Source organism: Aureococcus anophagefferens (genome assembly GCF_000186865.1).
Source record: "Aureococcus anophagefferens unplaced genomic scaffold AURANscaffold_9, whole genome shotgun sequence".
NCBI lineage: Eukaryota > Pelagophyceae > Pelagomonadales > Pelagomonadaceae > Aureococcus > Aureococcus anophagefferens.
Genome location: NW_008705569.1, coordinates 1,492,536 through 1,506,178, shown reverse-complemented (window position 1 = coordinate 1,506,178; position 13,643 = coordinate 1,492,536). Strand labels below are relative to the sequence as shown.

Here is a 13,643-nt window from a genome sequence, read left to right as displayed (position 1 = left end):
GTTGATGGAGCCGATCATGTAGTTGTGGTCCCACTTGTCGCGCGTGATCTCGCCGTCGTGGACCGTGACGATGGCGCACAATCCGAGGAACGCCCGCGCGCCGTCGCCGAGCGTGTCCACGGTCCCGTTGAGTAGCGCGCCGTCGTCGTCGACGAGCGTGCCGTTCACGTAGACCTCCGCGTAGCTCGTGTCCATGCGGAGCCAGTACGCGACGCGCACGATCCGCTGGTCGCTCGACAACGACAGCGCGCCGTAGGTCGTCACGAACATGGCGAGCAACGTGCTCCACATGGCCAGGCCCATCCAGCGCTTCCGCGTGTGGTCAAAGTACTGCCAGCCGATGTTCCCAAAGACGTGGCAGACGCAGTTGTCGTTCGTGTAGGGGTTATGCGGGTGGAAGGGACAGAGCTCGTTCTCGAGGCAAAAGTCCGGCACGCCGTTGTCCGTCTCGTCCCAGCACGGCAGGACCATCCTCTCGTGTTGCTTTGAGCGGCCAGCCGCGACGAACCCGCCGCTGGGATTACGCGGCCATGCTGCCCAACTTTTATCGTTGCGTCAACGCTGGCTTTGAATTCCCACCTAATGCTTTCGTGCCTACGAAAGTTTCCTCCTCGCAGTGGCGGACCGCCCACTGCGCGGGAGTGCATCACTTCAGCACGGTACCTTCATAGTTTTCGCCGATCCTCCCGGACCATCGGTGGCCCTCCGTCGACGCCTACCATGCTTTTCCTTCCGTGCTTGTCCTCGGCCGAGGTCGAAGTTACACTCTTAAACGTCCCGCTTTTCGTGCGAAGCTTATTCGTACGGGGCAGCTCCTGCCCTCTAATCACGGTCGCCGCCCTCCTCGCCGCTCAAGAGCCTCGTATCGTCCGGGGTGACAACTGTGCTAGCGTCTGTGACTGGGCTCCGCGCGCTGCGTCCGCCACGCGCGCTGCGCTCGACGCGCGCCAAACACCGCCGTCCGCGCCGCAACACACCCAACGACCCGAACTCCACTCGGTCGGACGCCCGCGCGCGCCGCCGCCGCGCACTCGCGTGCCGCCACGTGGCCTCGCGCTCCACGACGCGGTCAAACACGCGCTCGACATTCACACCGAGCGACGCCTCCCTCGTCGTGCCCCGACCGCCCGCCGCTCCGCAGGCCCCTCGGCGAGCGCGGCCGTGCGATGTCCGCGGACGACGACATGCAGGTCGTGAAGCGCAACGGCAAGAAGGAGACCGTGCGCTACGACAAGATCACGAGCCGCATTCAGAAGCTCTGCTACGGCCTCGACGCCAAGTACATCAAGCCGAACCAGATCACGCAGAAGGTGATCCAGGGCGTCTACGACGGCGTGACGACGCACGAGCTCGACGAGCTCGCGGCGCAGACGACGGCCTACATGGCGACGCAGCACCCCGACTTCTCCGTGCTCGCCGCGCGCATCTCCGTGTCGAACCTGCACAAGTCGACGGACAACACGTTCTCCGACGTCGTCGAGAAGCTCCACAAGCACATGCACCCCAAGACGAAGAAGCCCGCGGCGCTGATTTCCGACGAGACTTACGCCACGGTGCAGAAGCACAAGGACGCGATCAACGCGGCCATCGTCTACGAGCGCGACTTCGAGTACGACTATTTCGGGTTCAAGACGCTCGAGCGGAGCTACCTCATGCGCCTCGACGGTGCGATCGCGGAGCGGCCTCAGCACATGATCATGCGCGTCGCGCTGGGCATCCACGGCGATGACCTGGCGGCCGCGCTGGAGACCTATGAGATGATGTCGCAGAAGATGTTCACGCACGCGACGCCGACGCTCTTCAACGCCGGCACGCCGCGGCCGCAGCTGTCGTCGTGCTTCCTGTTGGCCATGAAGGAGGACTCCATCGAGGGCATCTACGACACGCTCAAGCGCTGCGCGGCCATCTCCAAGTACGCGGGCGGCATCGGCCTGTCGGTCCACAATATCCGTGCGACGGACTCCTACATTTGCGGGTCCAACGGCACGTCGAACGGCATCGTGCCCATGCTCCGCGTCTACAACGATACGGCGCGCTACGTGGACCAGGGCGGCGGCAGGCGCAAGGGCTCCTTCGCCATCTACCTCGAGCCCTGGCACGCGGACATCGAGACGTGGCTCGACCTCAAGAAGAACCACGGCAACGAGCTCGAGCGAGCGCGCGATCTCTTCTACGGCCTCTGGATCCCGGACCTGTTCATGAAGCGCGTCGAGGCTAACGGGTTCTGGTCCCTCATGTGCCCCAACGAGTGCCCGGGCCTCGCGGACTGCCACGGCGCCGAGTTCGAGGCCCTCTACGAGCGCTACGAGGCCGAGGGCCGCGCGCGCAAGGCCATCCCCGCGCAGCAGCTCTGGTTCGCCATCCTCGACAGCCAGGTCGAGACGGGCACGCCCTACATGCTCTACAAGGACGCCTGCAACGACAAGTCGAACCAGAAGCATTTGGGCACGATCAAGTCGTCGAACCTGTGCACCGAGATTGTCGAGTACACGGCCTCCGACGAGATCGCGGTTTGCACCCTGGCGTCCATCAACCTCACGGTCCACGTCGATGGCGCCGGCGACGCCGCGACATTCGATTTCGCCAAGCTCAAGCGCACGGCCTACGTCGTGACGAAAAACCTCAACAAAGTTGTCGACGTCAACTACTATCCGGTGGAGGAGGCCAAGTCGTCGAACCTGAAGCACCGGCCCGTCGGCATCGGCGTCCAGGGCATGGCCGACGCCCTTGCGAAGCTGCGCCACCCCTACGAGTCCGACGATGCGAAGCGGATCAACAGGGACGTCTTCGAGACCATCTACTTCGGCGCCATGGAGGCGTCCATCGACCTGGCCCAGGAGCTCGGCCCCTACGACTCCTACGCGGGGTCGCCGACGTCCCAGGGCCTCTTCCAGTTCGACCTGTGGAACGTGAAGCCGTCGGACCGCTGGGACTGGGAGGGGTTGCGCGCGCGCCTCGGCGAGCACGGCTGCCGCAACTCGCTCCTCCTCGCGCCCATGCCCACGGCGTCGACGGCGCAGATCCTCGGCAACAACGAGTCCTTCGAGCCCTTCACGTCGAACATGTACACGCGGCGCGTGCTCGCGGGCGAGTTCGCTGTCGTCAACAAGTACCTCCTCCGGGACCTCATCGCGCTTGGCTTGTGGACGTCCGAGATCCGGAACCAGATCATTGCGGACAAGGGCTCTGTCCAGGGCGTTCTCGCCATCCCCGACGATCTCAAGGCGCTCTACAAGACGACGTGGGAGATCAAGCAGAAGTGTGTGCTGGACATGTCCGCGGACCGCGGCGCGTTCATCTGCCAGTCGCAGTCGCTGAATTTGCACGTCGCGGACCCGAACCCGGGCAAGCTCACGTCCATGCATTTCTACGCCTGGAAGAAGGGCCTCAAGACGGGCATGTACTACCTCCGCACGCGGCCCAAGGCCGACGCCATCGCCTTCACTGTGGACCAGGCCATGGCGGCCAAGAGCCGTGGCGGCGCCGCGCTCGAACTCGCCAACGGCCAGGAGGCGGAGGAGCACGAGTGCCTCTCCTGCGGCGCCTAGGCGCCGAAACTCAACCCGGCGTGAGACGCTTGCGATCCCCGCGAGTAGCGTCCGGCACACCGAGGAGTCCTCCCACCCTGAGCCCTAACTCTCGTCGCACCTTTCCGGGCGAGGTCGCGTCGGCCCGGCGACGCTCGTCGACCGACGCGCCGGGGGAGCTCGTCGGGTGCGCTTTCCAGCTAGGTTCTTTTTGCTTTGTGCTGCCTATGGCTACGTATCTGCAAGCTTGTAGATCGTGACTAAATATTGGTCAAATATTCGCAAGCTCTATTTTTAGCTATAGTGGGGAGCAGGCGCAGGTTCGCTTCTGGGTCGCCTCTCTGGTCTAGGCCCGAGGGCTTCGGCCCTCCAGCGCCGACGCGCGCTCCGCGCGTGCGTCCATGGCCACACGATCTCCGATCGACAGCGCCGCTACCGCCGGCGCTGCCCCTCGATTAGAGGAGGCATCATCGAAGCTGGCATCGTCCGCCGACAAGAAGAACGTGCAGTCGTCGATCTCCGTCGTCCCCCATGCTCGCTTAGATCTATCTTGTGCTAGTGCGCCGCATCCTGCATCGGCGCAGCGCGAGTCTGCGCACGCGCCGCCGTCCGAGCTGCGGGTCGTCGCCGCGCTCGACTTTTTTCGTCCGACGCTGCTGGCTGACCCGGCGAAGACCGCGTGTTCACGGGCCGTCGCGGATCGTCACGCATTTCTCCACGAGCTGCGCGCCTTTGCGGCCAACGTGCGATCTGCCCGTTGCTGGACGGCTGCGCAGGATATTACGCTTCTTGCGTCGTACGCGCAACATGCACACGAATCGGATTGCTTCCCGGTGAATCGCTTCGCGATTTCCAACGCCGATGGCTCCAACAAAACCTATGCTCAAGTACGAGATCGGTTGCTCGCAATCAAGCGTACAGCCGACGTGCAAGTCGACGTCGGCGTCGGTGCGCACGGCATCGAGCTCGAGGTCGCGCGGATTGCGGCCTTCGGCGGTTGCTGGTGCGTGCGCGTCAAGACGTTGCATCCTGGGTCGCGGGCGAAATCGTCGGACGTCGCCGTGGGCGACTGGCTCGTTCGCTACGCGACGATGCCAGCATCGAGCTCTCTACTTTTGCCTGCTCCTGACGAGCGCGGCCTTGCTGATGTCGTCCGGTGGCTCTCGTCCCGTGTGCAGCCTCTCACTTTGTCGTTTACAAAGCCCATGTGCGACGAACATGGGACTCTGCTTTCTTTGCAGACGTTTTTCTTGCTGCCGAAAGCCGCGCTTAGCAAGGCCGCGACCGTCGCGTGCGAAATGAGACGTATCGTCTATTACGAGTCGGCATTCAGACGCGCGCTTTTGCTGGACGCGGACTTAGAGCACATGCTGCGCGATTACGCGGCTGGAGACGACGTCGGCGGCTGGACGCGCTGTCAAGATCTCGAGCTCCTCGTTGGCTACCTGGAGCATCTTCTTGCGCCTAAAGACGACCGCCTTGCGTCGCTCCGAATTGGCATCTTTCCGGTGGATCGCATCGTTGCGCGGCTCGACGAGCTCCGGCGCTCCGATCTGCGCCATTACTTGCCGCTCGAGGCGGAGGTTCCGCAGTCTTTCGACGTGGCCAAGGTCCCCGCGTTCATCGCCGTCGTGCGAGATGTCGCGTCGTCGTGCGACAAGCGTTACGCGTGGGCGTTCAACCGGGCGTTTGCGCGTCATCACCACGTCGTCGCTGAGCTACGCGGGCACGCGGCTAATCCGGGCCGTGGAACGTGGTCCGGACGAGACGACCTCGAACTGCTCGCTCGCTATTTGCTCTTTTTGCTGACCGCGGACCAGACTGATCTGTCGTCGCTAAGGGTCGGCCGTTTTTCGGCAGCCGAGGTTCAAGCTCGCATTTGGGAGCTGCGGGCGTCGCACCTCCGTTACTATTTCTTACCGAAGTCGCTGTTGCCTGAGCTGTTGGGCGACGAGCTCGACGTGCGATACGATTCTCTGGTCGGTTTCGACGAGCATGTTCGCTCTTTTGTCGATCTCGTAAGGACATCCGGCTCGATCCGTTCGCTCTCGAGCAGCCGGGTCTCGTGCTGCCGTTTCTCGACGCCTTTCAGCGCGTCAAGCGTGCGAGTCGAGTGTGGAGCGTCGCGGACGACCTCGAGTTGTTGTCGTATTTTCTTCGCGAGCGCGTGAAACTTCCTGATGAGTCGATGACTGCAATCGCTGCTCAGATCGCGAGCACGATGCGGCCCGGTCGCTTCAAGTCGCGCGACGTGCGGGAGCGGCTCGCTGAGCTCGCTGGCCCGGCCAGTCCCGTATGCCTTTACTTTCGCGATCGGCCGTGGCCGACGATCCAACTTCATCCAGATTTCCCGAGCGAGATACTTCTTGCAATCCAGCTCGAGCGCGGCCGAGAGGGGGGACGTTTGCTCGCACACGCGCTGCTTGCCGGCTCTAGTCGCTGGCCGCGCGATGCTTCGACGAAGCCTTCGCCTGAAATCTACTCTATACCCCGGCGGCGACGATGGCGGTCTGCCTGCTGGACCGCTACGGCGCTCCATCGTGCAGCCGATGGTCTAGCGTCCAGACTCGACGACGCGCTTCCAGCGGCCTCGCGTGGCGACGTCATCACACGCGCTGCTGTACCCGACGCCTTTGCTGCAGTAGTCGCCAACTACCACGGTCGCTTGCCTGTCAACGCTGCGCTCGCTGCAGCGCGCGACGAAATTGTCCTTCGACCATGTTCTGGTGATCCCGCGTCTGCGATGCCGCCTCACGCAGGACGACACCGCCGCGAACTTTGCGATGCCTGTACCAGCCTGGCCAATCGCGATTCTTGCTGGGCTCGGCCGCGTGCTGCCCAAAGGCACGCCGATTTCGCTGACAAGGCGCAAATGTGTTTGGCTCAAGCGCTCGACGCGGAGCTGCATGGCGTGTGCCCAAGAGTCGTGATGGATTTCCTCTTGGAACAGTTGTGCCGGCATATAGATTTTGCGAGTTACTTTGCGCACTATTTGGACGCTATTTGTCATACGCTGTTCGATTACGTCCGTGATGTCGACGATTGGCCCGTCGTTTGTGACCGCCTCGACGCGCTGCTTTTGTTACGATCTGTGGTCGAGCGCGTGAGGCTCGTCGCCCATCGGTTCGATTTTTCCCCGACAAAGCTCGCCGTGGACGCTGCTACGTTCGCTGGCGTACACGATCGCGAGCATCTGGCTTCTTTGTGTGTCTCCATCGACCCCATAGCAACCGATCTAGCTCTCGAACAAGCGTGCCGCCGCAATGTCCACTCCGAGTCTGATGTCGAAGCAGCACGCGCTACGCCGGCGATGCCTCGCCGTGTCGAACACGCTGCGTCGCGTCCTGATGCTTCGGCGGCGTATGTTCGGCGAGCGCCTGTACCCGAGCGGGCGCTCGGCGTCACGGCTCGCGACGGTACCGGCCCGTTTCCGTGGCTGCGCGCGACGGACGGGGCGCCCCAACTCGTGTTTAGCTACACGTCGTGGACGACGCTCCTCGATGCTCACGCCGCGTTACCTACCGGCCTCGTGTACAGCGCCGACTGCACGCAGGGACGGATCGCTCACGCGTGGGACTTTACGCTCGTGGGGTCGATGTTGCGCTGTGCGGACGAGGTTCTGCCCGCGGCGTCACCGTTGCCGGCCTGTCTGATACCGTTCGTGTACATGACGTTCATCGACTTGCGTCGCGATATGAGCGTGTCCGAGTTGTGCGATGCGATTCGCGTGCACCTTCGGACGGTGGTGCAGCGAAAGGCGATCCCGTGTTTTGCGCCCGCCTGCGACGACCCTCGGCGTGTGCTGGCTCGCGTCGAGCTGCAAATCGTCGACCAACTTCTGGCCAACCCTGTCAAGTTGTGCTTCCCATCTACTCGCGGCGACGATACCGATGACGTCGACGGAGACGCCACCCTCGAGCAAGTGGACCTCTTCAATCGACGCGATGAGGTGATGTTTTGTTGCTCCGATCCGCGTTCCGACGAGGATGCCTGTCGGTTCTGGGTCGTCGAGGTCCCCTCCGACGATGTCGAGCGTGATGAGCTTCACCGCGGCTTGCTAGTAAACGAGCGTGTCTTCGAAGTGATCCAGGAGGCCGCGGAGCTATCAGTCGAACCTCCGTCGATTTGGATTGTGCGCTCTGAGGTCATGACCAAGCAAGACTTTTGCCGGACGTGTGTGGGCTTGCACCTGTCGTCCGCTGCGGTGACGCCGCTACGTGGTCTTCGTGGGGTCGACGCGTGGCTCCGCGTGGCCGACGCGCTTGGGCGCGTAGTCGTCAAGCGGGCGTGCGCGCCCGGACATTCTTCTCTCGCTGGTGCCGGCACGCTTGCCCAGGCCGTGCATCTTCAATCACAGGGCCTTGGGAACACTCGTCCGCGCGCGCCGGAACACATCGCGATGACTAGCGGATTGTTGGATTCGACCGGGTCGTCCCATGTGGAAACTCACGTCGACCAGATTCGTGAGTACAAATCGCAGATTTCGAAATGTTTGCAAAAGTTTCAACAGTTGCCGTGTTATGTCTGCTACAGTTGCGGTGTCACCATGTACCAGCCATATTGTGAAACGATCAAGAACCGTCGAGTTGGCAGCCGCGAGGACTGTCGTGCCTGGCCCGTGTTTTCGTCCCACATACAGGGCCTCGCAGACCGGTGCGAAGTCGGGCTCGATGACGTGTTTCTCTGCCGTCCCGACAGTGACGACGATGGTAACTTTTGCCGTGTTTTCACTTGTGGCAGTTGCAAGAAACCGGATTCCGTCGACCCGACTGTCCTCAATCTGTACGACGGCCAAAGCGTTCGATTCGGCCCCCCTGAAGATTTTGGCTTCAACGGTCAGGTTCCGGATGAATTAGTCAACCTCGACCGCGAAGACCGTCAATCGCTCGCGTGTCTCAAAGCTGCAAATGCGACGTTTCGCGGCTACTCGGGCTCAGGTTACAGCGTATTCAGTGGCGGCGCGGATCTTGGACCCGCCGATTTCCACGGTGACCCTGGGCTTGTCCTCGGAACTACTTCCGCCGTCGATCCTGCGCGGTTGGCGCGACGTCGGGTGGGGTTGGATTATCTGCAGACGTGCAACTCGCACATACGGGCATTCCTGACGGCTGCGGAGCGCGAGCAACGCGGCGACACGGAGGACCCGTTTCCTCCTGACGCCGGTGGATCCAGCGGCATGGCCGTGGTGTCTGAAGACGTTTACAATCCCGACGCGACTTACGCCGAGCACGCCCTCGTTCCTCCCGCGCGGGATGAGGACAATACGTCCACCACGGTGAACCGTCCTGGACTCAGTGGCCTGCTGTTTACCGTCGACGATGTGCCCGAAGAGATGTGTAACGTGCGCAATCATCTCCAGCACCAGACCGTTGGCTCTAAACGTCGACGCGACGACGCTACTGTCGCAGAGACTGTGACCGCGCTCAACGCGTCCCACGGCACCGAGAACCTCCTTCATACCGTGCTTTATTATCGCGGTAGCGGTGGTTGGATACAGACTCCGCCGAACTATTCGGGTCCGAAGAGCTGCTCTTTCGTGCATCATAACAAACTCCGTCTTCTTTCAGTGAATCCAAAGTGGGCTCGCGCCGACGAGCTTCCGCACGCCACGTACAACGAAAAGCTCAAAAGGCAATTTCACGCAGGCGCCACCCGCGTTGCGCCGGCGAATGTCGTTGGCGCTCCTCTCGAGACCGTCCTCGAGCAGACGCGTCGTGATGCCAGCCTGCATCTTCCCGACTTCGAATCTTTCACGGGCGGTGTTGGGAAAACGGTCGTCGGTGGTAAATCTTATTGGAAAGAGACGTTCCGCAGCCTTATGGCATTTTGCGTGACCTACGGCGTACCGCAATATTTTGCCACGTTTACGGCTAATGAGTTCGGCTGGTCCGACATGAAACGTGCACTGGACGGTCAACATTTTGGGGCGCGGCCGGTCGAGGCCACGCGTCATTATTTTCATCGTTGGTCTGAATTTCACAAACTCTTTTTAGCAGACGGCACTAGTTCTCCTATTGGCACCATCGAGCGTACCTGGCATCGACATGAGGATCAGAGTCGAGGGTCGTCCCCGGTGTCTGCTTTCTGGTCTCGCGGGGACGTCTACGGGCCCGCGTCGCTGCTGCTGCTACAGTGCCTGTCTTGGAAACTTCGCGCCCGACGTGCTGCATGGTCCGTCGCGCTTCGACATGCCTTCCACGAATTCGTCGGGACGCGTGACTCGCGCCCCCGCGCAGGTCTCTCCACATCCACATGGCGATTTGGGTCGAAGCCGAGACGAGCAATCCAGATGCCATCTGCGGCACGGCGCCGCGCAACGTAGCCACCGCCGCTGAAATCCGTTGGCGCGAGTTTGTGCTCGCTCTTCAAACTCACGAGTGTCACCCAAAGTGCTTTTTTCGTCACGGTGAGGCGATTCCAGTGTGTCGCGGCGGCTACCCACGGCCGTTACGTTCAGAGACAGGCTTAAATGAGGAGAGCGACCGTTGGGAGTACAAGACTCTAAGGGAGGAAGACCGGAGGCTATCACCGTACATTCCGGCCTGGCTCGCCGCTTGGGGCGGCTGCATGAACATCATGCATTGCACGACCGTCGGCTTCATATCGTACATTTCCAAATACGTTACCAAGCCGGAGCCGCACGGTCTGATCGGCGACGCTGAGGCGCTCCGCATCCGCGAGCGGCGAAGCCCGCAACAGAATTTCATGGTTGGTCGCTGCATCCGGGCTCCGGAAATCATATCCATATTACTGGGAAAACGTCTTCACAGTGCGACGGGTACCGTCGAGCTGACCACGAGTGCGCCCGGTGTGCGTCGTCGCGCTCTCAAGAGAAGAGATCAGCGAACGAACGAAACTGAGAACTCAGATGCCGTCGTCTACGCGGATGGCATGATAGAAAAGTATCAATTGCGCCCCGTCAACGGCTACGTTCCGGCCCCCGACGGCGGCGACGAAGAGACGATCGACTTCGAGAACGTCACGTATCAAGATTTTTGGACGCGCTACAAGGTGTGTACTTGGGATAGCGTGCCTCAGCGCAATATAGATGCCGGGACGTGTTGGAAACTGTTGGACGAGCCGGACGAACTCGGCCCAAAGACGCGCTTCGTCGTGGTCCGAGATAAAAAAGCGCCGATTGCGTACCGGTTTAAATCGCCTGCGCGCCACGGTGACGCTTTTTACTATCAGTTACTGTTGTTAAACACTGCCTGGCGCTCTGCTCGTGTCGCGGACATCACGGGTGGCCGACGAATTAGAGAGGCATGCAAGCACCACCAGCTCATACCTGAAAATGACGATGACGAGATGCAGTTCTTGCGAGAACTAGCTACTAAGCGATTGTTCAGGCCCGACGTCGTCGAGAGCATGGTTTCCGATCTACGCGATAGCGGTACTATATTTCAAGTAAACGATGACATCGACGAGGACGACGACGACGACGTGCTCGAGCAGAGCGAGTATCGCGGACCTCCGGGCATCCAACCTGCGGTGCATCGATGGTACGCGAACCTTCGCTGCCCGCCACCTCCGCCACCCACCACTTCCCGAAATGCTGAGGGTCGTCTCGTCTGGCACACCGTCCAAAACGGCGCAAATGTCGATCTTACTTTCACGTGTAGCCAGACGGCCGCGTTCGACATGCTTCGCGAGGCTGGAACCAAGCTACTCAGCACGTTCCTGAGCGGCGAAGCTGGCACGGGTAAAAGCTTGCTTCTCAAACTTCTCATCGCCGAATGGCGAAGCCAAGGACTCAACGTTCTCGTTCTCGGATCCACGGCCAAGGCCGCTTCTATCATCGGCGGATCTACCGTCCACTCGGCCTGCAGCCTGGGCACCGACGGGCGCTTCATACCTGACAAGCATCGAAAGCATTCGATCTACTGGGCTTTCTTGCACGATGTCGATGTCGTCGTCGTCGACGAGATATCCATGCTAACGTGCAACGCGTTGCAAGGAGTCTGGGACACTTTCAACGCGATCGTCCATAATACGGAGGGCTCGTACAACCAGAACAAGTCCCGCGCAGAGTCCCTCTTCGGGTGTCTTCGTAGGAACCCACGAGGCTCCGTAGCCTCGGCTCGAGCCTGTGGAGTCTACGTCAATATCCCTTTTTCTAGGCCGCGTAGGTGCCACGCACCTACGTAGCTTCGCTCCGAGCTTGCGAACACATGATCTACGCACCCACGTAGGTCTTGCGGTGGCAAAAGCTTCATTGCGATCGGCGATTTAAACCAGCTCCCGGCTGTGGAGCGCTACTGCTATGAAGAGAAGGTCTTCGATGGCTTCGTGTTCCCGCGTCTCTCGTTCCTCGAGCTTATCGAGCAAGTGCGTAGCGCCGCCGATCCTCCTTGGGCGCGCATGCTTTCGCATCTTCGTGTTCGTACGTTGGAGAACGACACCTTTACGCAGGAGGATCGCGACATCCTATTCGCGCGTTGCTGCGAGAACCACTGTCGGCCTGAAGAGAGCGGCTCGTTCGTCAACGTCGTCCGCGGTCGGCCCGGTCGACGCGCAGCGGCTCCGCCGTCGGCGGCGGCTTTGGCTGTGGGTGTGCCGCCGTCGGAACCCGACGCGTCGAATATCCTAGCCAAAGTTACGTGCGCGCACTGTCCACTTGCTTCGAACGCGATCGTCTTGGCGTGCCTTCGTAAGAAAGTTCAAGAGCTTGTCGACTACCGCTTTCCGTCGCTGGTTGGGCAGGAGACCGTCAAGACTTACCGTGCGATCGACGCGGAGGTGCTCGACGGTGGCAGATCGTCCAAATCCGTTCCGGCGGCGAAATCTGAAATAATCTCGGACAAACTTTCCGGGTATCTGCACGAGCTTCGCGTATACCGGGGCATGCGCGCTGTGATATCTGCAAACGTCGACGCGCGCGTCGGTGCTGTGAATTCGCAATCGGGCACCGTGGTGGATTTCAACAACACCGAGAATCCGAAACAAGAGATCATTACATTTCTCATCGACGGCCAATCCGCACCGATAACGTTAAAGCGAATGCGATCGTACGAGAAGTCTATTCACAATTCTAGATATACGCGCTTCCAATTTCCGCTGGTCTACGAATGTGCTTGCACTATTCATCGCATTCAAGGCGCTACCTATGAGACCGACGTTCACGTCTTGCTCGATAGCGAGTGCTTCGAGAAAGGCATGGCGTATGTCGCGCTTAGCCGCAACAAAAACAGTTCGAACATCCACATTTGGTCCCTCGATTTGGATTATCTCGTGGCCGATCCGGCTGTTGCCATGCAATACGCTCGTTTGCGAGCGAACACTCTCGTCCCGTCCACGCTCGCATCCTGTCCAGATCGTGAAAAGGTGCCGTTGCCGCCGCTGAGCCGACGCGCGTTGGAGCGGCGGCCGAGCGGCGCTCTCTCGATGCAACCACCAAACGCTGCGGGCGGCGACGCGCAGCCCACGCTTGTGACAGCGAGCGCGGCGCACCAAGTCGGAGCTTTCGCACAGCCCGCGTTCGTGGGATGCGGTACGTGTCCGGGTGCGTTGCACGCGGGACCGTGCCCGACTGTTCTGCATCCTCCGGCCTCCGTCGCTCCTGCAGCGGCGATGACGTTGTCGCCGACGCCACTGGCCTCGCCAATCGCAGCACCGCCTCTGCCTCGGCCGTTCGGGGCATCGCCGCCGCGCGCGCCGGTGCTTCGTCATCCGGCGCAGCGCAAGCAGCAGCTCGGCGACTACGGCGCGGACGACGACGACGCGCCGCGGCCGCCGCACGTGGCGGGCGCGTTCGACGACTTTTGCGGCGTCGACGACGACGACGGCGGCGCTGCGGCCGCGCCGCCGTCCCTGGCGACCATGTTCAGCCCGCCGACGCGCCTCATGCACCCCGGCGACTTCCAGGCCGCGCGGGCCCAGGGCAAGGCCGAGCTCAAGTGGCTCCTCGTCGTCATTACGAACGAGCAGGTCTTCGGCTGCCACCAGATGAACCGCGACGCCTGGGCCGACGAGACGGTGCAGGCCGTCGTCGAGGCGTCCTTCGTCCTCTGGCTCCGGCCCCACACGGACCCCGCGGCCGTCACGTACGCGGATCGCTACGACAAGGACCGCGCGATCCCCCAGGTCCTCGAACCGCCCGGCGCGGCGGCGCCGGAC

The 13,643-nt window shown here is 61.7% G+C and overlaps 1 protein-coding gene across 1 annotated transcript; it reads left to right on the top strand.

Annotated features, from left to right (window-relative positions):
• Positions 1-979: 979 nt before the first annotated feature.
• Positions 980-3,650, top strand: RRL1 (hypothetical protein; the record flags this gene model as incomplete). Its single annotated transcript, XM_009038776.1, has 1 exon — positions 980-3,650. One exon carries the CDS (start codon positions 1,167-1,169, stop codon positions 3,546-3,548), a length of 2,382 nt encoding a protein of 793 aa, XP_009037024.1.
• Positions 3,651-13,643: the final 9,993 nt, after the last annotated feature.